At 39.0% G+C, this 25271-nt stretch overlaps 1 protein-coding gene across 2 annotated transcripts in view; it reads left to right on the plus strand.

Moving 5' to 3' along the window:
* COL4A5 (collagen type IV alpha 5 chain) overlaps positions 1–25271 on the plus strand; it is a 365159-nt gene that overhangs the window by 122463 nt on the left and 217425 nt on the right. For both annotated transcript variants that reach the window (XM_080651978.1, XM_080651979.1), the window contains exon 3: positions 17998–18087. In XM_080651978.1, coding sequence (XP_080508104.1) covers positions 17998–18087 — 90 coding nt within the window. The remainder of the gene's footprint in view (positions 1–17997; positions 18088–25271) is intronic.

The following is a 25271-nucleotide window of genomic DNA, read 5'->3' on the forward strand; positions in this document are numbered from 1 at the left end:
TAACTGACATATACCAGGTGTACCGGTTAATAATGCGGATTTTGTAATCAAAGAACACACGATAATTTCCAGAGAAACATCAAAAGTTCTTTATTCAAAGTAATGTCCATCGCTAGCTACACATTCCCCCATCTTTCAGGTAATTTGTGGATACCGTCCCAATAGAACTTTTCTTGTTTTGAGGCAAACCATTAAGAGACCCAATTTTCCACTTCTTCGTACATTTTGAAGTGCTGCTCAAAAAGTGCGTGTGCCATCAATCGGAACACATGGTCATCTGAAGGAGCAAGGTCTGGTGAATATGGCAGGTGGGTTAATACTTCCCAGGCAAGATCTTTTAACTGGTTTTGAAGTGTGTGTTATCATGAAGCAAAATTACTTTGCAGTGTCTTCTGGCACATTCTGGTCGTTTTATGATCAAAGCGTGGTTCAAATTGATTATTTGTTGTCAGTAGCAATCAGTATTAAAGGTTTCACCTCGTTTTAGAAACTCATAGTACACCACACCTTCCTGATCCCACCAAACGCAGAGTATTGTCTTCTTTCCGAAGCGATTTGGCAGTCGATGTTGATGGTTGACCTGGATTAACCCATGATTTTGTGCGTTTGGGATTCTCAAAATAAATCCACTTTTCATCACCAGTCACAAAAAAAGACTTTCTTTCATGCCGTTGAAGCAACATTTTACTGATGACTTTTTCAGTTTTCCATTTGTCTTTCATTCAGTTGATGTGGCACCCATTTTCCTTTCTTTAAAATCTTTCCCATTGCTTGTAAACGATTGGAAATTGTTTGCTGAGCAATGTTTAATCTTTCTGCAAGTTGTTTTTGAGCTTGACATGCATCTTCATCCAATAATGCTTGTAATTGTTGATCTTCAAACTTTTTTGGTTGACCTGGACGTTCTTTGTCTTTCACATTGAAATCATCACTTTTAAAGTGTTTACTAGTAAACCAGTGTTCACAAGTATCTTGAGATGGAACATGTTCACCATAAGCTTCCCGAAGTATATGATAACTTTCAGCAGCACTTTTCTTCAAAATAAAGTAATGAATTAAAACTTCCCGCAAATGCTCTTTTTTTGGCATGAAATTTGACATTTTTAAGCGTAAAAATACCTATGATGTTAACACCTTCAGAAAATTTGACATATGAAATTTTGAAGCTTGCTGTCAATACAACAAAATAGCATACATATCAAATCGCATATATATCAATATACTAGTATGTGTAACTCCACCTATTGAAAAAAATCCGCATTATTAACCTGTACACCTGGTATAGAGTCCTATATCCAATAACTACAAAATGTAATTTTTTTCAAAGACATATGAAATTTTCTCCATGATAGACTATATAATGGGCCATAAAATGAGACCCTATCAATATCAAAAGATTGAAAACATCAGTATAGTATACTAGTATTATCTTAGCACATGGAATGAATAAGAAATCACTAATAATAAGATCTGTCAAAAATCCCTAATTATTTAGAAATTAAAAAGCACCATTATAAATAACTGATAGAGCAAGAAAGAAATCACAGGGAAAATTAGAAAATATTTTAAGTTGCATAATGATTGAAATGAAACATACTGAGAATAGTGGGATTGAGTTAAAGCAGGGCTTAGTGAAAATAGCTTTAAATACTTATTTTAAAAAATAAGAGAGATTTCAAATCAGTGATTTAAGTTTCCCAGTTAAGAAGCTATAAAAGGGCAAGCAATTTCAATTTAAAATAAGAAATAATGACAAAAGGAGAAATAAAAATATATGGACTAGAAAATAATAGAAAAACATTATACAGCCAAAATTTGTTAATTGTTTGTTAGCATGACTGATAAGACAATAGAAAATGCAAGTAACCAATTTTAGGAATAATAATACAAATATGAAAAAAATAAGGGAATATTATAAACAACTTTACAACTTTATAACAATAAATTCAACAACTTAGTAGAGATGGAAAAAATAACTTGAGAAACAACATGACCTAAAACTAATTTACAAACTAACTCAAACACAATATGAATAGCCCTATATTTACTAAGGAAATTGAACTCTCAAACACTTCCCACACACAAAAAATTTCAAACCAAAGTTTTCACTGGTGAATTATATGAAACATCTATATAAGAGACTACATCAATTTTTCATAAACTCTTTCAGAAAATAGACTGATGCCCAACTAATTTTATGAAACTAATATGTCCTATTACCCAAACTAGACAAAGACAAAATTACAAAATCATAAAGCTACAACTAAATTTTTCTCATTTTATCATAGATGCAGAAATCCTTAACAAAATTTTAGGAAATCGGATCCATTAGAATATAAAGTGAATAATATATTATTACTAAGTGGGGCTTATGCCAGGAATGCATAGTTGGCTTAACATTGAAAATCATTGAAAATCAAAAAACACCAATCAGAAAGGATATATGCACCCCTATGTTCATAGCAGCACAATTTACAATAGTGAAAATTTGGAAACAGCCTAAGTGTCCATCAGCAGATGACTGGATTAGAAAACTGTGGTACATCTACACAATGGAATACTATGCTGCTGTAAAAGGAAAAGAACTCCTAACATTTGCAGCAGCATGGATGGAGCTGGAGAGCATTATGCTAAGTGAAATAAGTCAGTCAGAGAAAGATAATTATCACATGATCTCACTCATTTGCGGATAATGAGCAACATAAACTGATGAACAAAAACAGATTCAGAGACAGAGATGCATCGATCAGATGCTCAAACCTCAGAAGGAGGTAGGGGAGGGTGGGGGTAAGGGGTAGAGGTCAACCAAAGGACTTGTATGCATGCATATAAGCATAACCAATGGACATAGACACCAGGGGGGTGAGGGTATGTACGGGAGTGGGGTGGGGGGCAATGGGGGTATAAGGACACATATGTAATACCTCAATCAAAAAAAAAAGAAAAAAAGGCAAAGAAAAAATTGTAATCTACCATATTAAAAAAATAAAAAATTAAAACTTAGTATAAGCCCACCATATGATTATCTCAATAGATGCAGAGAAAACATTTAACAAAACTCATTATCTGTCTCTGATTAAAAAAAAAAACTCTCAGCAAATTTAAAAGGGGGGGGGGGTTCTTGACCTCAAGGGACATCTAACAAAGCCCTTCAGCTTAAATTATGCTCATTGGAGAAAGATGGCATTCCTTTCTCCTAAGATCAGAAACATGTTGTTCTCACTACTTCTATTTAAATTTGCCAGTGAAGTAGGATGAGACTACTGGAAAGGAAGAAGTAAAACTGTATCTTTTTTTTTGTAGATGGCATGATTTGTCAATGTAGAAAAATTAATGGGCAATACTAAAATGCTCTTAAAACTTGTGAGTTTAAAAAGATCACAGAATAAACAAAACCAATAAAATAAAATCAATAAACCAAAAATCAGTTACATTTCTATGTTCTAATAATGAAAGAAATAGGAAATTGGAATTATAAAATCATCTTTCATATTAGCATAAAATTTTCAAACACACAGGAATAAATCAGACAAAATGTGCAATTCCTGTACACTAAAAACTACAAAAATATTGTTGGCAGTAATAAAAGAAGATCTGAATTAATGGAAATATATATCATGTTCATGAAGATTCAATACAATTAATGGGACAATTCTCTCCAAATTTATCTACAGATAAAATGCAATTCCAAGACAGTATAAAACTACAGTAAACATGATAGGAGAAGGAAAGACATACAGATGAATAGGACAGAATAAAGTGTCCACAGTTGTATGATGAATTGATTTTTTTGACAGAAGTGCAAAGGCAATTCAGTGGAGAAAAATAATCTTTTCAACAAATAGTACTGAAAGAATTGAATATGCACATTGAACAAAAATGTACTTTGACTCATTGTTTGAACTTTCTATAAAAATTAACTCAAAATAGATCATAATTCTAAATTTAAACCTAAATCTATAATTCCTTCAGAATAAATCATAGGAAAAAATCCTTTTGCCCTTTAGGCAGATATTTCTTATATTTTACACCAAAAACATGATCCATAAAAGAAAAGACAAATTCTATTTCATCAAAATTAAGAATTTGTACTTTTCCAAAGACATTGTTCAATAAATGAAAAGACAAATCACAGTTTAAGAAAAAAATATTTGCAAATCACATATCTAATATAAGTCTTGCATCCAACATATAAAAAGAAATCTGAAAAAAGGTGAAGAGATTAAAGGAAAAAAACCTCATAGACACAGACAAACAGTATGGTGATTACCAGAAGGAAAGGGGGATGAAGGTAGGTAGAAGAGAATATAGGGGGGATAAATGGTGATGGAAGGAGACTTGACTTGGGTTGGTAAACACACAATACAATATAGATGATATATTATAGAACTGTACACCTGAAACCTACAAAATTTTATTAACCAATTTCACCCCAATAAATTCAATAAGAAAGGAAATCTCAAAACTTAATAAAAAATCCCCAAATAATATTAAATTAGAAACAAATTGGCAAAAGATTTTAAGAAACTTCACCAAAGAATATTTATAAATGGCAAATAAACATATGAAAAGTTATTCAACATTATTAATTAGGGAAATGCATAATAAAACCATAATGAGGTAGTTCTGTAAACCCATTAGAATGTCTAAATATTAAATCAGAAACATATCAAGTATAAGCAAGGATGTGGAGCAACTAGAGCTATCATAGATTGATGGTGTGAATCTAAAATGCTGCATACACTTTGGAAAACATTTTGGCAGCTTCTTGAAAAGGTAAACATAAAATTATAATATGACCCCATCCTCTTAGGTCTTTACCAATGAGAAATGAAAGTATATGTCTACATAAAACTTGTATCTGAGTTCATGATAGCTTCATTTGCAATAGCCAAAAACAGGAAACAACTCAACTGCCATTACCAGATGGATGAATAAAAAAATTTTAGTATATTTATACAGTGGAATGCTACTCAGCAATAAAAAGGGGTGAACTATTGATACACACCACAATAGGTCTGAATCTCAAAATAAATATGCTGAGTGAAAAGTTAGACAAAATGAGTACATTCTGTGTAACTCCATCCTATATAATAAAGAGGTAATATGCAAATTAACCCTCACAAGATGGCTGCCTATGACCAGGCTGGCAGGGGGGTTAGTGAGGGACAATCAAAAGACTGAACAAGCAGGCTTGGTTGGGTGACCAGGCCAGCGAGGGGGGGTGCAGTTGGGGGTGACCAGGCTAGTAGGGGGGCAGCTGGGGGTGATTAGGCTGGCGGGGAGGGGCAGTGAGGGGCCACTAGGCCCGCAGGGGGGTCAGTTAGGGGCAACCAGGTCAGCAGCGGGGTGCCGTTAGGGGTGACCAGGCCGGAGGGGAAGGGGGGGCAGTTAGGAGCTATCAGGCTGGCATGCAGAGGCAGTGAGGGGTGATCAGGCTGGCAGGCAGGTGAGCAATTAGGAGCCAGTGGTCCAGGATTGTGAGAGAGATGTCCAACTGCCGATTTAGGCCCGATCCATCGGACATCCCCCAAGGGGTCCCGGATTGGAGAGGGTGCAGGCTGGGCTGAGGGGACCCCATCCCCCATGCACGAATTTCCTGCACCGGGCCTCTAGTTTATATATAATTCTAGAAAATGCAAACTTCTATAGTGACAGAAAGCAAATCAGTCTTTGCCTGGGGTGGGGCTAGATAGATAGAGGTATGAGGAAGATATTTTAAAGTGGTGAAAAGAAAAAGTTTAATATTTATAATGTTCATTTTAATATTTTTGGTTAAAGACTTTCTATTTTAGAGCTGTGTTAGTTTCACAGCAAAACTTAAAGAAAGATACAGATATTTCCCAGAGACCCCTCTGCCCCCATACACATACATAACCTCTCAAACCCTCTTACCCCCCACCACAGTAGTACACATGTAGAAATTGATGAATCTACATTGATGCATCATTATCACCCAAAGCCCATAGTTTACCTTAGTGTAAACTCTTGGTATTATTCATTCTGTGGATTTGAACATGTAATGATATGTATCCATCATTATATTATCATACAGAGTATTTTCACTGCCCTAAAAATCCCCTGTGTTCCACCTATTTATCTACCCTCACACCCACTTCTGGCAACCAATGGTCACTTTACTATTTCAATAGCTTTGCCTTTTCCAGGTTGTCATATAGTTAGAATCAGACAATATGTAGCCTTTCTAGATTGGCATCTTCACTTAGTAATGTGCATTTAAAGTTCCTCTATGCCTTTTTATGGCTTAATAGATCTTTTATTTTTAGTGCTGAATAATATACCATTGTCTGGATGTGCCACAGTTTCTTTATCCATTCACTTATTAAAGGATATCTTAGTTGCTTCCAAATTTTGACAAATGTGAATAAAGCGGTTATAAACATTTGTGTGCAGGTGTTTGTGTGGACGTAAGTTTTACACACTTTTGGGTAAATACCAAGGAGTGCTTTTGCTGTATCATATGATAAGAACATATTTAGGGTTTTTTCATCTCTTTTTTATTATTGATTAAGGTATCACATATGTGTCCTTATCCCCCCATTGGCCCCCCTACCCCACTCCCGTTCATGCCCTCACCCCCTGGTGTCTGTGTCCATTGGTTATGCTTATGTTCATGCATACAAGTCCTTTGGTTGATCTCTCCCCCTTACCCCCACCCTCCCCTACCTCCCTCTGAGGTTTGAGCAGCTGATCGATGCTTCTCTGTCTCTGGATCTGTTTGTGTTCATCAGTTTGTGTTGTTCATTATAATCCACAAATGAGTGAGGTTATGTGGATATTTATCTTTCTCTGACTGACTTATTTCGCTTAGCATAATGCTCTCCAGCTCCATCCATGCTGGTGCAAATGGTAGGAGTTCCTTCCTTTTTACAGCAGCATAGTATTTCATTGACCATTGCACCAAAAAAATTAAGAAACCTAGGAATAAACTTAACTAAGGAGGTAAAAGACCTCTACTCAGAAAACTACAGGACGTTGAAAAGAGATGGAGGAAGACATAAACAGATGGAAGAACATACCGTGTTCATGGATTGGTAGAATCAACATCATTAAAATGTCCATACTACCCAAAGCAATCTATAGATTCAATGCACTCCCCATTAAAATACCAACAGCATATTTCACAGACCTAGAACGAACTCTCCAAAAATTCATCTGGAATAAAAAAAAAAAAGAGCCTGAATAGCTGCAGCACTCCTGAGAAAGAAGAACAAAGTAGGAGGGATCTCAATACCAGATATTAAGCTGTATTACAAAGCCACTGTTCTCAAAACTGCCTGGTACTGGCACAAGAAAAGAGAACCCAGATATTTACCCAAACCACTATGCTCAATTAATATTTGACAAAGGAGGCATGAACATACAATGGAGTCAAGACAGTCTCTTTAATAAATGGTGTTGGGAAAATTGGACAGATACATGCAAAATAAAATGAAACTAGGCCATCTACTTACACCATACACAAAAAACAAATTCAAAATGGATAAAGGACTTAAACGTAAGATGGAAAACCATAAAAATATTAGCGAACATATTTAGTTTTGTAAGACACCTCCAACTGTCTTCCAAAGTAGCTGTACTGTTTTGCCTTCCCACCGACAATGGATGAGAGTTTCTGTTGCTCCACACCCTTGTCAACATTTGCTGTCATCACTGTTTTGTATTTTGGCCATTCTAATGGGTGTGTAGTAGAATCTCATTGTTGTTTTAATTTGCATTTCCTTGATGCCAAATGTGGAGCATCCTTTCGTATGCTTAGTATCTTCCTTGGTGATGTGTCTGTTAAGTCTTTGGTCCCTTTTTAAAATCACATTGTCATCTTACTGTTGAATTTTAAGAGTCCTTTGTATATTTTGGATAATAGGTGTTTATCAAATGTATCTTTTGCAAACACCTTTTCCTACTCTGTGGCTTGTATTTCTCGTTGACATTATCTTTTGCTGAGTGAAGTTTTTAATTTAATTGAGTATAGCTTATCAATTATTTCTTCCGTGCATTATGCATTTGTTTTTCTATCTAAAAAGTCATCGCTATATCCAAGGTCATCTAGGATTCCTCCTATGTTATCCTCTAGGAGTTTTATAGGTTTGTATTTTACATTTAGGTCTCTGACCCATTTTGAGTTAATTTTGTGAAGTTGTAAGGTCTGTGTCTAGATTCATTTTTGCATGGGAAGTTCAGATGTTCCAGTAACATTTCTTGAAATGATTAAGAAATTTTTTTGTTAGTGACAGTTATGTTTATTATTAATTGTTACATATATGAAAAAAATTTCAAATCATATACTTTTAATATGTGTAATTTATTGTATACTAATCATACTACAGTAAAATTGCTTTTTGAAAGTAAGTTTTGGACACAGACAACAGGGGGGTGAGGGCATTAATGGGAGAGTTGGGGGGTTAATGGGGGAATGAGGACACATATGTAATACCTTAATCAATAAAAAAATTAATAAATAAATAAATAAATAAATAAAAGTAACTTTAACACAAAAATAATATAACATATAGATTCTGCTGAAGGATTGTGTCCACATGCACACTGCTAAAAACAAACAATACTAGACACCTAATGAGAACAAGAAATTAACCAGTTGACAATCTAAAATTCACGTCACAGTCAAACATTACCTAAACAAAATTTGTCCCTCTACCAGTGGCATCAGCATTTAATGGGAGCTTGTTAAAATGCAGATTCTTAGATATCAGAGCAGACCTATTCAATCTAATTCTGGGGGTAAGGCCTGGTAATTTGTGTTTAAGCAATCTATCCAAATGGTTCTTATGCAAGCTTGACAGTTGCTAAAGAGCCATATTCTTGTTATCCTAATTATAGTACATCAGATATTTCTTTGTGCTATATAATTACAAAAACAAAATAGAAATAACACAAAAATATTATAATCATGTTATCCAATTCAATCATTGTTTTCATTTGTCCATTAAGGTATTGCCTCATCCATATGTTTATATAATGTTTACATTTTACAATATTATATTCTAATCCATATTATATTATAATCTAAAATAATTTTAATCTTAATTGACATTATAGTAGTTTATCCTAATTTTAATTTTTTCTATACACAGAAATCAAGTATTTTTCTGTTTGTACCTTCCTTGAGAAACTATTCTTAAAATAATTTTTTATTCTCATGATCATGTACATTCTTATTGTGATTATAAAGTCCCCTTCCTATAAAAAAAATAACATTTTTGTGAGTGAGTTCTTTTGAGTCACAATCTAGGCTCTACTTCTAAGTAAATTTGTCTGTTATCCTTTTTAATACTAGTTTGTTATATATGATCCAACTTTATCACAAAATGTCATTCTTTGTATAATTTCTATTAACTTTAACTCTTATTTTTTCTGAATTTTGGGCAACAACATGTGCCATACATTTTATATAATCCATTAAGAAAGTTCATTCATTGAATGAATATTTATTGAATATTTTTTCTGTTGGGCATTAGCAATACAATGATGAAGAGAGCATGATTGATTAGCTTAAGAGGTAATAAAGATGGTGGAGTCAAGATTTTAACAAATTTCTGCCTGAGGTAACTGGATTGCTTTATTCCTGGAATAAGGAAGAAGGTAGAAAGTTAATAAATTCAATTGTTTGTTTATATTAAGCTTGCTTTGGGGAAAATTATAAAACTTCTCTTTGTGCTAACTCTTCATCTGTAAAATGGAAATTGTATTTACCTCATATTGTCATTGAGAGGATTAAATAGGATAAAAACACAGAAAGAATTTAGAATAAACTCTGGCATGTAGAAAATAAATAATACATTTTCGCTGCTATTATTGCTGTTGAGTTGTAGTTGCCTGTGTGATATTCAAGTGGAGATATTTAAGACAGTTGCCCCTGTGAGCTAAGCTTTTAGGAAAAAAATGTGGTGATATTTGAGATTTCTCAGGGAAAGAGAGAGAAAGGATCAGAAAAGGAATCCAGAATAATACCAATATTTAAGGGATAGGGAGAGAGAGAGAGAGAGAGAGAGAGAGAGAGAGAGAGAGAGAAGAAGAAGAAGAAGAAGAAGAAGAAGAAGAAGAAGAAGAAGAAGAAGAAGAAGTTTATTTCACAAAGAAATGCAAGCATAATTTTTATCCAAATATGGACAGGAAGCAAAAACCAGGTGTGTGTTTTTTTCAAGTTTGACCCTCATATATAGACACATTATGCCATTTTCTATGTTTGTGTTAGCAAATTAATATAAAATCTAGATTAAATTATTGCCTGACAGCCGGTAGCAAAGGGTAGGCACACAACAAATGCCTGCTTCCTACCATCTATATTAAGAATTAGGTAAAGGACCTCCTTCACACTCTCCTCATGGAAATCTCTATAGTTTCTACTGCAGGAAACATTCTACCTTTCTAAGGCTAGGGATTGGTCCTGCAATTCTTTTGGCTACTCTCCAGGAGTTCCCCTTCTATCTTCCTTGGTTATTTTAGTCAGCTACATCTACATAGGACCACATTATCTATACTATAAAAGGCTAATATGCAAAGTGTCCCCTCAGGAGTTCGACCATGAGACCAGGAGTTCGATTGCTCACTATGACATGCACTAACCACCAGGGGGCAGTGCGGAGATGGTGGGGCACTGAGGGAGTGAGGGAAGGAGGAGGCAAGGAGGCAGGGAGGCAAGGGGCAACCTCGTGGTGGCAGCACGTGGGTGGTGAGGGAAGGGTGAGGCGGGGAGATGGGGAACCTGATCAGCCCTGATCACCGGCCAGGCCTCCGAACCTGACCCGTGTACAAGTTTCGTGCACCAGGGTTCTAGTTTGACTATAGTGTGAGGAGATTTCAAAATATATAATTTTTTTAAAATAAATCTTTATTCAGATTATTACAATTATTTCTCCTTTTTCCCCCCATAGCTCCCCTCCACCCCTTTCCCACCCCACCTTCTGCCCTTACCTCCCCCCCACTGTCCTCATCCAAAGGTGTATGATTTTTGTCCATTCTCTTCATGAACCCCCCATACCCCTTTCCCCCTGAGAATTATCAGTCCACTCCCTTTCTATGCCCCTGATTCTATTATATTCACCAGATTATTCTGTTCCTCAGGTTTTTAATTCACTTCATTTTTAGGTTCGCTTGTTGATAGATATGTATTTGTTGTTCATAATTTTTCTCTTTACTTTTTTCTTCTTCCTCTTCTTTAAGAATACCTTTCAGCATTTCATATATTACTGGTTTGGTGGTGATGAACTCCTTCAGCTTTTTCTTATCTGTGAAGCTCTTTATCTGCCCTTCAATTCTGAATGATAGCTTTGCTGGGTAGAGTAATCTTGGTTGTAGGTTCTTGCTATTCATCACATAGAAAATTTCTTGCCACTCCCATCTGGCCTGCATAGTTTCTGTTGAGAAGTCAGCTGACAGTCGTATGGGTGCTCCCTTGTAGGTAATTAACTGTTTTTTTCTTGCTGCTTTTAATATTCTCTCTTTGTCTTTTGCTCTTGGCATTTTAATTATGATGTGTCTTGGTGTGGTCCTCTTTGGATTCCTTGTGTTTGGGGTTCTGTGGGCTTCCTGGACTTGTAAGTCTATTTCTTTCACCAGGTGGGGGAAGTTTTCGGTCATTATTTCTTCAAATAGGTTTTCAGTATCTTGCTCTCTCTCTTCTTCTGGCACCCCCATAATTCTGATGTTGGTACGCTTGAAGTTGTCCCAGAGTCTTCTTACATTATCTTCAACTTTTTGGATTTTTTTTTTTTGCTTTTTGCTTTTTCGGTTGAGTGTTTTTTGCTTCTTTGTATTTCACTTCTTTGACTTGATTCTTGTGTTCCTCTATTCTGTTTCTGGGTCTCTGTATAATATTTTTTATTTCAGTCAGTGTATGTTTAATTTCTAGTTGGTCCTTCTTCATATCTTCGAGGGTCTCGTTATATTTATCGGCCTTTTCTAGGATATTCTTAAAAAGTCTTATCACCGTGGTTTTGAATTCTATATCCAGTCGTTTGTTTTCCTCCATTTCTTTCGTTTGTGATCTGATTCTTTGACCCCGCATTTTCACTGATTCCCTGAGTTGGTAAGGTAGATATTTGTGCTAGGTTTCCAATATGGCCCAGTGGGTCTGCTTCCCCAGTTAACCTGAGGTGGACACTCTTGGTGCACCCCTTTGTGGACTGTGTGTACAGCCTTGTTGTAATTAAGTCTTTATTGTTGTTGGTATCACTGGGAAGAATTGACCTCCGGGTCAGTTGGCTGTAAGGATCAGCTGTGTCTATGCTGGGAGAAGCCCGGTGCTGGAGACAGCCCTATAGGATTAGACTTGCCAAACTGCAATAGCCTCTGTGCTCAGCTTGGATGGGGTGGAGCCTCAGTCTTGGCTTCCTGTCAGCCCCGCCCCTGCGCGCATGTGCGCTTTCAGTCCTCCGCCTTCCCCAGCTCGAGTCTCCACCTGAGAGTCCAGACTCCCCCCACAAGAGCGTGGGTCCCCAGGGGCTCGCCTGGAACCGGGGTTCACTGCAGTCAGAACTGGGGCACAGTGCCGTCAGGAGCCTCTGACTCCCCTCCACCAGGGAAAGCCCGCGGCAACCTCCGCAGCCCTTGTGCGCACCGTCGTGGGCGCGCTTTCAGTCCTCCGCCTTCCCCGGCTCACGGGTCGCCGCCCGAGAGTCCAGACACCCCCACAAGAGTGTGGGTCCCCAGGGGCTCGCCTGGAACTGGGGTTCACTGCAGTCAGAACTGGGGCTCAGTGCAGTCAGAATCCTCTGACTCCCCTCCACTAGGGAAAGCCTGTGGCAACCCCCGCAGCCTTTGTGCGCACCAGCGCGTACGCGCGTGCGCACTTTCAGTCCTCCGCCTTCCCCGGCTCCCGAGTCTCCGCCTGAGAGTCCAGACTCCCCCCACAAGAGCGTGGGTCCCCAGGGGCTTGCCTGGAACTGGGGTTCAGTGCAGTCAGAACTGGGGTTCAGTGCGGTCGGAGGCTTCCTTCCCCCTTCCGCCAGAGAAAGTCAGCCAGGCTCTCAGCCGCCCTTCCTCTCTGCGCGCATAAAGCCCCTTTGCCGTACCTCCAATTCTCTGTGAGCTTTTCTCCTTCCTTCTAGTTGTAGAATTTTCACTCAGCCTGCTTTCCTGTGGTTCTGGATGGTGTCCATTCTGTCTTTTAGTTGTAGTTTTGAAATTGTTGTGCTAGGCAGCAGTTTAGGTGTTTACCTATGCCGCCATCTTGGTTTCTCCTCCACAATATATAATTTATTGGTATATGATTTATGAAACTAGCACCCTCTAATTTCAATTTCTAGTTTATTTCTTTCTTATCTGTAACCCAGACAGCAATTATGCTTATTGGAAAATATAGCTCTCTTCAAGCATTATCCTCAAGTTTTGGCTGAGATATGCTCTAAATACTAGCAGAGATCCCACAGAAGGAAATCTACTAGAACTAGATTTTTTTCCCTTCTAAATTCCTTTCTGACTGGCACATGTGATCAGATTTCTACTACCAGTTCTACCAGGAATGGGCTATGTAATGATTTGAGGCAATTCAAAACTAAAACTTTTAAATCTTTTCTTTCTCTTTTCTCCCTCTATTTCCTTCAAAATAATTAAGTAGAGGTTGTTGAATACTAAGTTATCACAATTATATGACTAATTAAAATTAAAGGAGATATATTTATAGAAACATGTAGTAATATGTCAATAATAATTGTTGTCAAAACTACAGGAATGTTTAGCCCTACTATTAATTGACTAACATTTGCTTTATTGGTTTTGAAGTAGTAAGTGGAAACTGACCAGAGTAGACTTTTCCAAGTATTTATATACACTGAGTGGCCAGATTATTATGATCTCTGAACACATAATAATCTGGCCACTCGGTGTGTGTGTGTGTGTGTGTGTGTGTGTGTGTGTGTGTGTGTGTATTAGAGGCCCAGTGCCTGGCCAGGGGGAAGGGACATGGGCGGTTGGCTGGCCTGCCTGCAGGTCGAACTCCTGGTCGAGGGGACAATTTGCATATTAGCCTTTTATTATATAGGGTATACACTGAGTGGCCAGATTATTATGCGTCAGAGATCATAATAATCTGGCCACTCGGTGTATATACTAGAATACTAGAGGCCTGGTGCACGAATTCGTGTATGGGTGAGGTCCAGCCAGCCTGCCCCAATTGGGATGAATCAGGGCTGGGCTGGCATGGGAGAGGGGCCGTGGGAGGTTGGCCGCCAACCCTGACCCCGATCAGGTCCCTGTCGGGGCCGGGCCAGCCAGTGGGGGCGCTGTGGGAGGTCAGCTGGCCCTGCCCCCGATGGGGGTGGGGGGTGCTGATCGGGGGTGGGCCGGCTGGGGAGAGGGGCCACGGGAGGTTGGGGGAGCGAATCAGGGCCCTATCAGGCTGGTTGGCCACCGCTGTGGGCATCATAGTGACTGGTCATTTTGTTTGTTCTGGTCGCTTAGCTTTTATATATATAGATTATAGTATGATTCCATATAACAAGGAATTCATTCTGTACAAAATTATCCAAGATATCTAGACTAAACTTAGTATTTACCACACACATGTGCACACACACACTCACACATACACACTGGGGATATCAATAAAAGTCTACTGTATCATAACCTCTAGGGGAATGTGCCTCCAATGGCCCATTTATTAATTGTCTTGTAGATGCGGATGCTTTGTCTTTTTTAGGTGCTGCCTAGGCTGTCACTGTGGATAGAATCTAGTGAGAGGGATCCCAGATGAGGTCCAGAATCTCTTGGCAGAGACTCAGCCTTTAAGCCTTAGGAAAGCAGAGGAACTGCTTGCAGCCCTATAGTTGGGTACCTGTATTATGAGGCTATGAGCCCTTGGGATTTTTAAACTTAGTAGTGGTGAATTTGTTTTCTGTTGAGGTTTATACTCTTACTATGATTGGCTGTAAGCAAGCTAACTAACCCTAATGTGTTGATTAAATTATATATATATATTAATACATATGGAAGGTCTGCTATCCCCACCTAGCTGGCTGTACAGATATGCACAACAGGCAGCCTTAGATTCTGATAAGATACTGATGAGTAGACACTCAATGGTAGGTAGGCAGCTGGTGGATGTATAAATAGTGATAAGATACTGATGAGTGGAGCCCTAGCCAGTTTGGCTCAGTGGATAGAACATCAGCCTGCAGATTGACAGGTACTGGGTTTCAGTCTGGTCAAGGGCACATGCCCAGGTTGCAGGCTCGATCCCTAGTAGGGGCGTGCAGGAGGCAGCCAGTTTTTTTTTAATAAATCTTTATTGTTCAGATTATTACAATTGTTCCTCTTTTTCCCCCCATAGCTCCCCTCCAACCAGTTCCCACCCCACCCTCTGCCCTTAACCCCCCACTGTCCTCATCCATAGATGTATGATTTTTGTCCAGTCTCTTCCCACACCCCCACACCCCTTTCCCCCCGAGAGTTGTCAGTCCACTCCCTTTCTATGCCCCTGATTCTATTATATTCACCAGTTTATTCTGTGCATCAGATTTTTTAGTCACTTGATTTTTAGATTCATTGTTGATAGATATGTATTTGTTGTTCATAATTTTTATCTTTAACTTTTTCTTCTTTTTCCTCTTCTTAAAGAATACCTTTCAGCATTTCATATAATACTGGTTTGGCGATGATGAACTCCTTTAGCTTTTTCTATCTGTGAAGCTCTTTATCTGCCCTTCTATTCTGAATGATAGCTTTGCTGGGTAGAGTAATCTTGGTTGTAGGTTCTTGCTATTCATCACTTTGAATATTTCTTGCCACTCCCGTCTGGCCTGCATAGTTTCTGTTGAGAAATCAGCTGACAATTGTATGGGTGCTCCCTTGTAGGTAACTAACTGTTTTTCTCTTGCTGCTTTTAATATTCTCTCTTTGTCTTTTGCTCTTGGCATTTTAATTATGATGTGTTTTGGTGTGGTCCTCTTTGGATTCCTTTTGTTTGGGATTCTCTGAGCTTCCTGGACTTGTAAGTCTATTTCTTTCACCAGGTGGGGGAAGTTTTCTGTCATTATTTCTTCAAATAGGTTTTCACTATCTTGCTCTCTCTCTTCTTCTGGCACCCCCATAATTTGGATGTTGGTACACTTGAAGTTTTCCCGGAGGCCCCTTACACTATCTTCATATTTTTTGGATTCTTTTTGCTTTTCTGGTTGGGTGTTTTTCACTTCTTTGTATTTCAAATCTTTGACTTGATTCTTGCAATCCTCTAGTCTGCTGTTGGATCTCTATATATTATTTTTTATTTCAGTCAGTGTATGTTTAATTTCTAGTTGGTCCTTTTTCATATCCTCGAGGGTCTCGCTAAATTTATCAGCCTTTTGTAGAGAATTCTTGAAAAACCTTATAACCGTGGTTTTGAACTCTATATCCAGTCATTTGCTTTCCTCCATTTCTTTCATTTGTGACCTGTTTCTTTGTCTCTGCATTTTGATTGCTTCCCTGAGTTGACAGAGTGGCTTTGTGTGCTAGGTGTCCTATAGGGCCCAGTGGCTCAGCCTCCCCAGTTACCTGAAGTGGACACTCTTGGTGCCACCTTTGTGGGCTGTGTGCACAGTCTTGTTGTAGTTAAGCCTTGATTGTTGTTGGTATCACTGGGAGGAACTGACCTCCAGGCCAATTGGCTGTGAGGATCAGCTGTGTCTATGCTGGGAGAACTTCTGTGTTGGAGACACCCTTAAGAGACAAGACTTACAAAAGCCTCTGTGCTCAGCTTGGATGGGGCGGAGACTCAGGGCAGAGCAGACAGCAATGGCTTCCTGTCTGCCTTGCCCTAAGAGGCCCCTGGGTCTCAGTGTCCTGCGGTAATTGCTGCAAGCACCTCTGAGAGAAAGCCGCCCTCAAGTTTCACCCACTGCCAGACAGTCCAGTTTCTCCCCGAATGAGTCTGGGTCCCCAGAGTCTCGCCTGGAACTGGAGTTCAGAGCTGTCGGGAGCTTTTGTCTCCCTCCCAGTTGAGAAAGCCAGCTGTGTACTCATTTGCCAGCCCTTTCCACACGTGTGCCTCGGTACCTCTGCCTTCTGCAGCTCCTCTGATTCTCAGTGTGCTTTTCTCTTTCCTTCTAGTTGTAGAATTTCCACTCAGCCAGCCTTCCTGTGGTTCTGGATGATGTCCGTTTTGTCTTTTAGTTGTACTTTTGAAATCGTTGTGCGAGGCAGCAGTTTAGGTATTTACCTATGCTGCCATCTTGGTTTCTCCTCCAGCCAATTGGAGATTCTCTCATCATTGATGTTTCTAACTCTCTCTCCCTCTCCCTCTCTGAAATTTATATATATATATATATATATATATATATATATATATATTCTAAAGATACTGATGAGTGGACCCTCAATGGTAGGTAGGCAGCCCTCCTTTGCTGGTGTTAATAAGTGCTATGGTCAGAACTGGAACTTGAGTCCCAATTCAAATGATAATTCTGAGTAGATGAATTATTAGTGGTTTTCTCTTTATTTTTGTTTTCTACAATAAATGTATTCATTTTTTGTAATAAATTTATAATTAGGAAAACAATTCATGTTCTAGATAATGCCTTTCTGGCTTATTTATCTCCAGTCAGCCAATGAATTTCCATTGTGGATAATCCTGCAACTCTTATACTCTATAGCAAATCTGAAAGCTTCTCTGATTTTTTTACTTCTTTTCATCCCTGCACCATACTTATTTCATTTAACCTTTGCAGACCCATTTTCCTGAGTTGATGACCATCTTTCCTGTTAAACTTTTTATGTCAGTATGGTTAAACCTCACTTCATCACTGATATGCTTTTTACTTTTACAAGAAAACATGAGATTACATGACCATATGTGATATAAATTCACAATGATTTGTGTTTTATCACTCATATATTAAAGGTTTCCCCACATTAGTGGATTCTGTATGTTTTGTATTATTAAATTATTTTCTTTAAATAGTTGTTTGATCCTTCTGATTCTCAGTCATTACTGTGCTTGAAAATTCATAAATGACCTTACCTTTCATTCCTTTTTAACTGCAGGGGGAGAGAGGATTTCCAGGTTTGGAAGGCCATCCAGGTTTGCCTGGATTTCCAGGTCCAGAAGGGCCTCCAGGGTCTCAAGGACAGAAGGTATGTGTCAAGTTTCCAACCAGTAATACCAGAGGAATTAAGCCAGGTCACATATAGAAATAGGTGTCAAATCAACTAAAAAGTTGTTGACTTATAGCCAGAAACTAATATTTAAATAAAACAATAGAATAGCTAAGTGTCTATCATTGGTTTAAAAAAATGAATATTCCTGCCATAATCAAATGCTTTTGGAAGATGCTGTTAATTGTATGTGATAATTGAGATTCTTAACAAAAATTAAGTTCTGTCAGGATTTTACCTGAACTGAAGAAAGCTGAATTGCCAGGTATCATAGTAGCTGATTAAGACAGACAAATTGAAAGTAACAGTGAAGCTTTTAGCCACTGATTGTGACAGTATAAGCAAAAAGTTAAACCAGAAAAAGTGTCCACTTCCCCACCGTTCCATTTTTTTTCCTCAGGGAAGAGCACCAGTGGGGGTCAGATGGATCAGCACAGATATGGAAAATTGTTTTACTGCTGAGAGAGCTTGGAGCAAAAAATTCCTGCTCTTTTTCATGGACCTAGGGGTGGGGTGGGGGAAGGGAGAGGGGAAAGAGTTGGAGTGGAAAACTACTAAGTCAGAGTACAGAAAAAGTGTCCTCAAGGTTCCTCCCTCCCTCTTCCCCTGTCTTTTCACACAGGCTCCAGAGGCCTTTCAATGCAAATATGCATAAGAGCATGAGCAGTCAGGGGGCCAGAGTCCTTGACTCCAACTTCCTTCAGCTACTGCTAGGTATAGGATATGCACCAAGTCTGGTGTAGGATGGGCAGCTGTCCCAAGTGAGGTCTACAACAGGCCTTTGTAATTGTCTGTAGTTGGACCTGAAAAATCATACATATGATTTTAGCTAGGAGTCAGACGTCTCAATTCCATTCCTTGATATTTCAGGACCCATGTGAGAAACATAGGCTACCCCATTATGAAACTAAATGGGTTGGGCTTTTAAGGTAAAAAAGCAGGGTAATTAATCTGAGGCCACAGTAGATAATGGTCATGATTAAAATCATTCCAAGTCTGCCTGCGGGATTGAGTGTAACCATGAGCTCTAACCATTGCCAAGCCAGGAATAAATGACCCATAGCCCCCAAGATCTACTTTAGAAAGTCAAGAGTCTTTTTTTCTTAAATCTTGTGTTAGACATTTCTACTTTGCCAGTTTCAGTGATCTCAGTGCAACATGAAGTGCTGGCAATAGCAAGACTCCTCCTTGGCTGGCCAGCAGGAAGTTGAAGGCTATGCTGTTATTCAACACTACTTGGGCAAGAAGTTGAGGCCAGCTTTTTGTGCTTCCAAAGCTGAAGTAGTGTCATTAATGGCTTCAGTAGAGGTAAAGGACAGGGTACAAACTATGTTTTCTAATTGAATAACCCTGACATTGAGAAAAGTTGCCTGGAGCATACGCATGAGCAGATAGTAATATCACATGACAAATCTCCTGAGTAACTAGAGTCTACCTGGTTTTGGAGTTCTCTTTTTATTCTACTTAATGTGATATGCTCAATGGGAGGGGCTTGTTTGAATATGTGGAAGTTTTTTATGAATGCCCCATAAGTAAATGTTACATTGGTAGGAATATCGAAGGCCTTACTTTTAGAAAAGAAATAATACCTAAAAGGGGGCACACAAAGTGCTGGGAGTTTGAAAGTCATTAATTACCATGGGGCAATCAGTCAGAAGACTTTCCTGGTGGGTAGTGTCCTTTAGTGGAATTGTAAAATTTGTGTATCGTGGGGGCAAGTATAGGAAAGGAGAAGCCCACCTCTATGGAGGTCAAAATAGCCCCAATGGGGCTCTGTTCCCAGAAACTTCAGCTAATCTCATCTCAGAAAGGAACAAGTTGACATCTGAGGAGGCATTTTGTTTCTGCAGTGTCAGAATCCAACTGTGGCAATGCAATCAGGTCCAGTGTAATAACTTTGGGGTATCTGAGGTATTAATTCCATATTTAGATAAGTGTCCACTTATTGCATTTAGTGGCACAGCAGTCAGACATTAATCTGCCAGGTTGGGTTGTAGGTGACATATAAAGCAATTTGTCAAATTTAGAGTGGTGTCAACCACCTGGGACAGGAGTTTCAATGAATTTGGTGAAGTGGAAGTCTCACAGGTTATTCTATGGTAGAGAAAGAAGAGAGAATAGATCCATCTGGCCTCTCCTTCAATTCCCAGGCTCATGATCCTGAAGGTGCTATCATCCTATCAGTTGGAAAGACTTTTCCCCATTGATTGCAATGTCGGCAGTCTCTCCTATACCATGAGCAAAGATGACACCTTAGATGTATGTTAATATGGGGAATTGTAAGATTGGGAGAAATATATATATTTTTTAAATGTCTCTTTTGGTTCATTGCCCTTTACCATCTGTATTAGGTAGATTGGTGAACTGATATATGAAAGGGCATCTTCAGTTCATTTGCCTGGGAAGGAAAGTTGTTTTAAAACTCTTAATTTTTTTCCATGTAATCATGTCATTAGAGTATGAAGGGATTCAAATGCATACTCATTAGGTAATCATCCCAATAAAGGAGAAAATTAATTTAAATTCATAAATACATTTTAACACTTACATATACCAGAGCATGGAGTGTAGGGATATGGTTGAGTATGATCTCTGAGGAGGTGGCATTATATCAAGGTAGTTTTGTAAGATTTAAAAATGTTAGGTTTGATAGAGCAATTGAATCAATACCCCTTCCCCGGGAACTGAGTTTCAGGCCATTTTGCAATGGACATTCCCTTTCGCTGAGACCACATTCCACTTGCTAAGACCATTATCTCTCCCCTCCAGAGCTGCACAGAGAATTCTCTGCCTAGAAAAAGCCCACCAAAGTCCTTTAAAAACCTCTGACGCCTGTCACTGGGGGCTGGCGCCACTTTGGGATTCAACCACCTGGTGTGCAGATGATCAAATAAATTTGGAATCCCTCACCATTTTGGCCTGGTGCATTCTTCCTTCGGTGACCCTAACATTTGTTGCTGAAACATGAGGGGGTTCCATGGGACATCGTCCAGGCTTTGATCACTCTGAGTTTGCTACTCAGAGAGCCGTAGGCAGTGGCAGCTCGTCCTGGGCTTATCTCTGAATCCTACTCGGGTGACTCGACTGCTGGCCTTGATTAGGCCTCCCTCCCTTATGGATCCTCCTAAACCAGCCAAGGAGGATGCCTAATTGGGAATCTCTCCTTCTCCATTGCTGATAATCCCTTACCACTTTAGCCTCATGCGTTCCTCCTTCAGCGACCCTAAGAAAGAGCAGAAGGGACCTGTGTTAAACAGTTATAAAGTTATAAAGTTCCTGAATAGAACTTTAAGGAAAAGGCAAGATTCTAAATGACTGTATAGACTTGAAATAGATGAAACACTCTAGAGAATTCCCTTGTCCAATGAGGTGCAAAAACAACAAAATGTTTCCTGTGCATCCAGGAGTGGCACATAAGTAGCAGAGAGAAGTGAAAGAGTCATGTGGATGGAACTGAACACAACTCAGTGGCAATCCATGCAAGCTATTGGCATGAGACATCTCAATGAATTCCTGCTTGGACTAGACCAGTAGTCGGCAAACTGTGGCTCGCGAGCCACATGCAGCTCTTTGGCCCCTTGAGTGTGGCTCTTCCACAAAATACCACGTGTGGGCGCGCACGTACAGTGCGATTGAAAATTCGTGGCCCATGCACAGAAGTCGGTTTTCGGCTCTCAAAAGAAATTTCAATCATTGTACTGTTGATATTTGGCTCTGTTGACTAATGAGTTTGCCAACCACTGGACTAGACTGTTTCACCCTTCAACAGCATGGAACTCCTCAAGCTCCCCATAGTTTAGGCAGTCTTGTGAAAATGAGATGGGAACTCCAATTGACTGAGAGAAAATTTCAGCTATATTAGTGAAATGAATGCTTTGAAACAGAAATTAAGAGTCCAAATTTGGCAGCACATCATGTCCAGCATAATAAGAAACTATAGAAAAATAAATTTTTATTTCTTGCATCTGAGTTTACCTCGGATTAAGGGCTGAATTCCATGCACACGATGCTGAGAGGTAATAATTTTAATAAAATTGTGTCAGATTTAAAAAGTTAACTATATCAGAATTCATTTGGAATAATTTAGCATTAGCTGGGACTAATCTACAGTAGTATGATAATTTTTTAAGGTGTGGTTGTATGCAGTTTAAACTTAGAAAGCATTCCTGTTGTTTGCTTTTATTCCATTTTAATATGCATAAAATGAGAAGGTTAGACTGCTTTCTAAATTTCTGTGATTCTGAATTTGAAGCACTTTGTCTCCACTATGACTTCATGCTTTCCCACATAGCCAAATTTATACTTGTTATGTGATTGGGAATTATGGTACATGTGTATATGTTATCATATATACTAAATCTGCATACTCCTATATATGAAAGTTAAATGTATAAAACAAATATACATATACACATATACACATATATGTATATGTATATATAAATGTTTCCAAAGCATTTATCTATTATTAAAAATAAAGTTTCATTGCTGGTCTTGTAAGAGCTATACAGTTTTCCTAAATATATACCTATAACTGCTGCAGTTCACCTATTTAAAAAATTTGGAATTCTATTCATTTTTATTCCTAAGACCACCTCAAATTTAAAGGCTACCTTATTGTATGTTTAAAGTATATTATAACAGTGTGGTAGTTAATAAAACACTATTTTTTTTCTTTTGAAAAATAAATAAATTTTAATTAATTTTTAGTAGATATACATTCACTTAATTCAAAGTAAATTAACATAAGAAGGTATACTTGGAAAAAAAATAATCTTTCTCCCTAACTGGTTTGGCTCAGTGGATAGAGCGTCGGCTTGGGGACTGAAAGGTCCCAGGTTCGATTCCGGTCAAGGGCATGTACCTTGGTTGCGGGCATATCCCCAGTAGGAGGTGTGCAGGAGGCAGCTCATCAATGTTTCTCTCTCATCAATGTTTCTAACTCTCTATCCTTCTCCCTTCCTCTCTTTAGAAAAGCAATAAAATATATTTAAAAAAATCATCTTTCCACCTGTGTCCATTAGCCACTGAGTTCTCCATATCCCTAATAGGTACCCATTTATGTTATTTTCTTGCAGATGTAACTCAGATATACTTTTAATTACTTTTGTTTATAAAATGGTAGTATATTTAACACATTATTTTACATTTGCGTTTTACTTAGTATACTTGTAGATATCCATATCAGTATACAGAAAATCTCATTATGTTTATAACTGCTTTTTATTTCATTGTGTGTATAAACCATGATTAAGCTATTCCCTCTTTATGATAATTTAAGTAGTTTTCAAATTTTTTTTATTAAAAACAGTGTTACTAAGATATACAGTTTTCAATTATAGTTTACTTTCAATATTATTTTGTACTAGAGGCCTAGTGCACAAAATTCATGCAGGGGGTGTGTGTCCATCAGCCCAGCCTGCACCCTCTCCAATCTGGGACCCCTCGAGGGATGTCCGGTAGGATCGGGCCTAAATGGGCAGTCGGACATCCCTCTCACAATACAGGACTGCTGGCTCCCAACTGCTCGCCTGCCTGCCTTCCTGATTGCCCCTAACCACTTCTGCCTGCCAGCCTGATCACCCCCTAACCACTCCCCTGCCAGCCTGATTGATGCCTAACTGCTCCCCTGCCAGCCTGTTTGCCCCTAACTGCCCTCCCCTGCCGGCCTGGTCACCCCTAACTGCCCTCCCCTGCAGGCCTAGTCACCTCAACTGCTCTCCCCTGCAGACCTGAGTCACCCCTAACTGCCCTCCCCTGCAGACCTGGGTCACCCCTAACTGCCCTCCCCTGCAGGCCTGGTCACCCCTAACTGCCTTCCCCTGCATGCCTGGTCCCCCCCAACTGCCCTTCCCTGCAGGCCCAGTTGCCCCCAACTTCCCTCCTCCGCCAGCCTGGTCACCCCTAACTGCCCTCCCCTGCAGGCTTAATTGCCCCAAACTGCCCTCCCTTGCAGGCCTGGTCCCTCCCAACTGCCCTCCCCTGCTGGCCATCTTGTGGTGGCCATCTTGTCTCCACATGGGGGCAGCCATCTTTGAACACATGGGGGCAGCCATCTTGTGTGTTGGAGTGATGGTCAATTTGCATATTACTCTTTTATTAGATAGATTGGTTTCAGGTGTACAGCATACTGGTTAGACAATCATATACTTTACACAGTGATCCCCTGATATTTCCAATACCTGCCTGGCACCATACATAGTTATTACAATATTATCGACTGTATTCCCTATGCTGTACTTTACACCCCCATGACTATTTTGTAACTGCCAATTTGTACTTCTTAAACTCTTCACCTTTTTCACCCAGTAAGATATACAAGGCTAATAATTTTATTTTCCCCAATAAGGTATTATATCTGTAAGATTATTAGAAGTGGTATTGCTGAATCAGATGGTACACATATTTAAATATTTTTATGAATATTGCTCCACAAGAAGTAATATGGTTAATTCTTTTTATTTTTCAATTACAATTTACTTTCAATATTATTTCTATTGGTTTCAGGTATACAGCATAATGGTTAGACAATCATATTATATGATTTATTCTTTTTTAATATTTTTAAAAATTGATTTTTATAGGGAGAGGGAGAGAGAAACATTGATGTGAGATGTCTTATTTCTGTCTTTAGGGGGAAAACACAAAATATTCATTGTGCAAATGGTCTTCTACTTGTTTAAAAATAGAATTAAGTTTTCTTAAATCTTATTAGAAGTACATCTATTGTGGAAAGAGTAGAATATTAAGGTTTTGTAAAAGCAAGGTATGGTAGGCAGAATAATACCCACCCCCTAAAGATATCCATGACATAATCCTCAGAACAACTGAAATTAAGGTCGCAGATGGAATTAAAGTTGGTAATCAGCTGGTCTTAAACAAGGGAGATTATTCTAGACTAGAGGCCCAGTGCACAAAATTCGTGCATGTGGCGGGGGTTCCCTCAGCCCAGCCGGCACCCTCCCCAATCTGGGACCCCTCAGGGGATGACTACTGGCTCCTAACCACTTGCCTGCCTGCCAGCCTGATTGACACCTAACCACTTCCCTGCTGGCCTGATCACCCCCAACTGCCTTCCCCTGCCAGCCTTATCACCCCCAACTGCATCAGGGAGGGGGCAGCAAAAAATAGAAGACATCCCTCCCTATTGCACACAGACCCTA

The sequence above is a fragment of the Plecotus auritus genome (assembly GCF_963455305.1).
Source record: "Plecotus auritus genome assembly, chromosome: X".
Taxonomy (NCBI): domain Eukaryota; kingdom Metazoa; phylum Chordata; class Mammalia; order Chiroptera; family Vespertilionidae; genus Plecotus; species Plecotus auritus.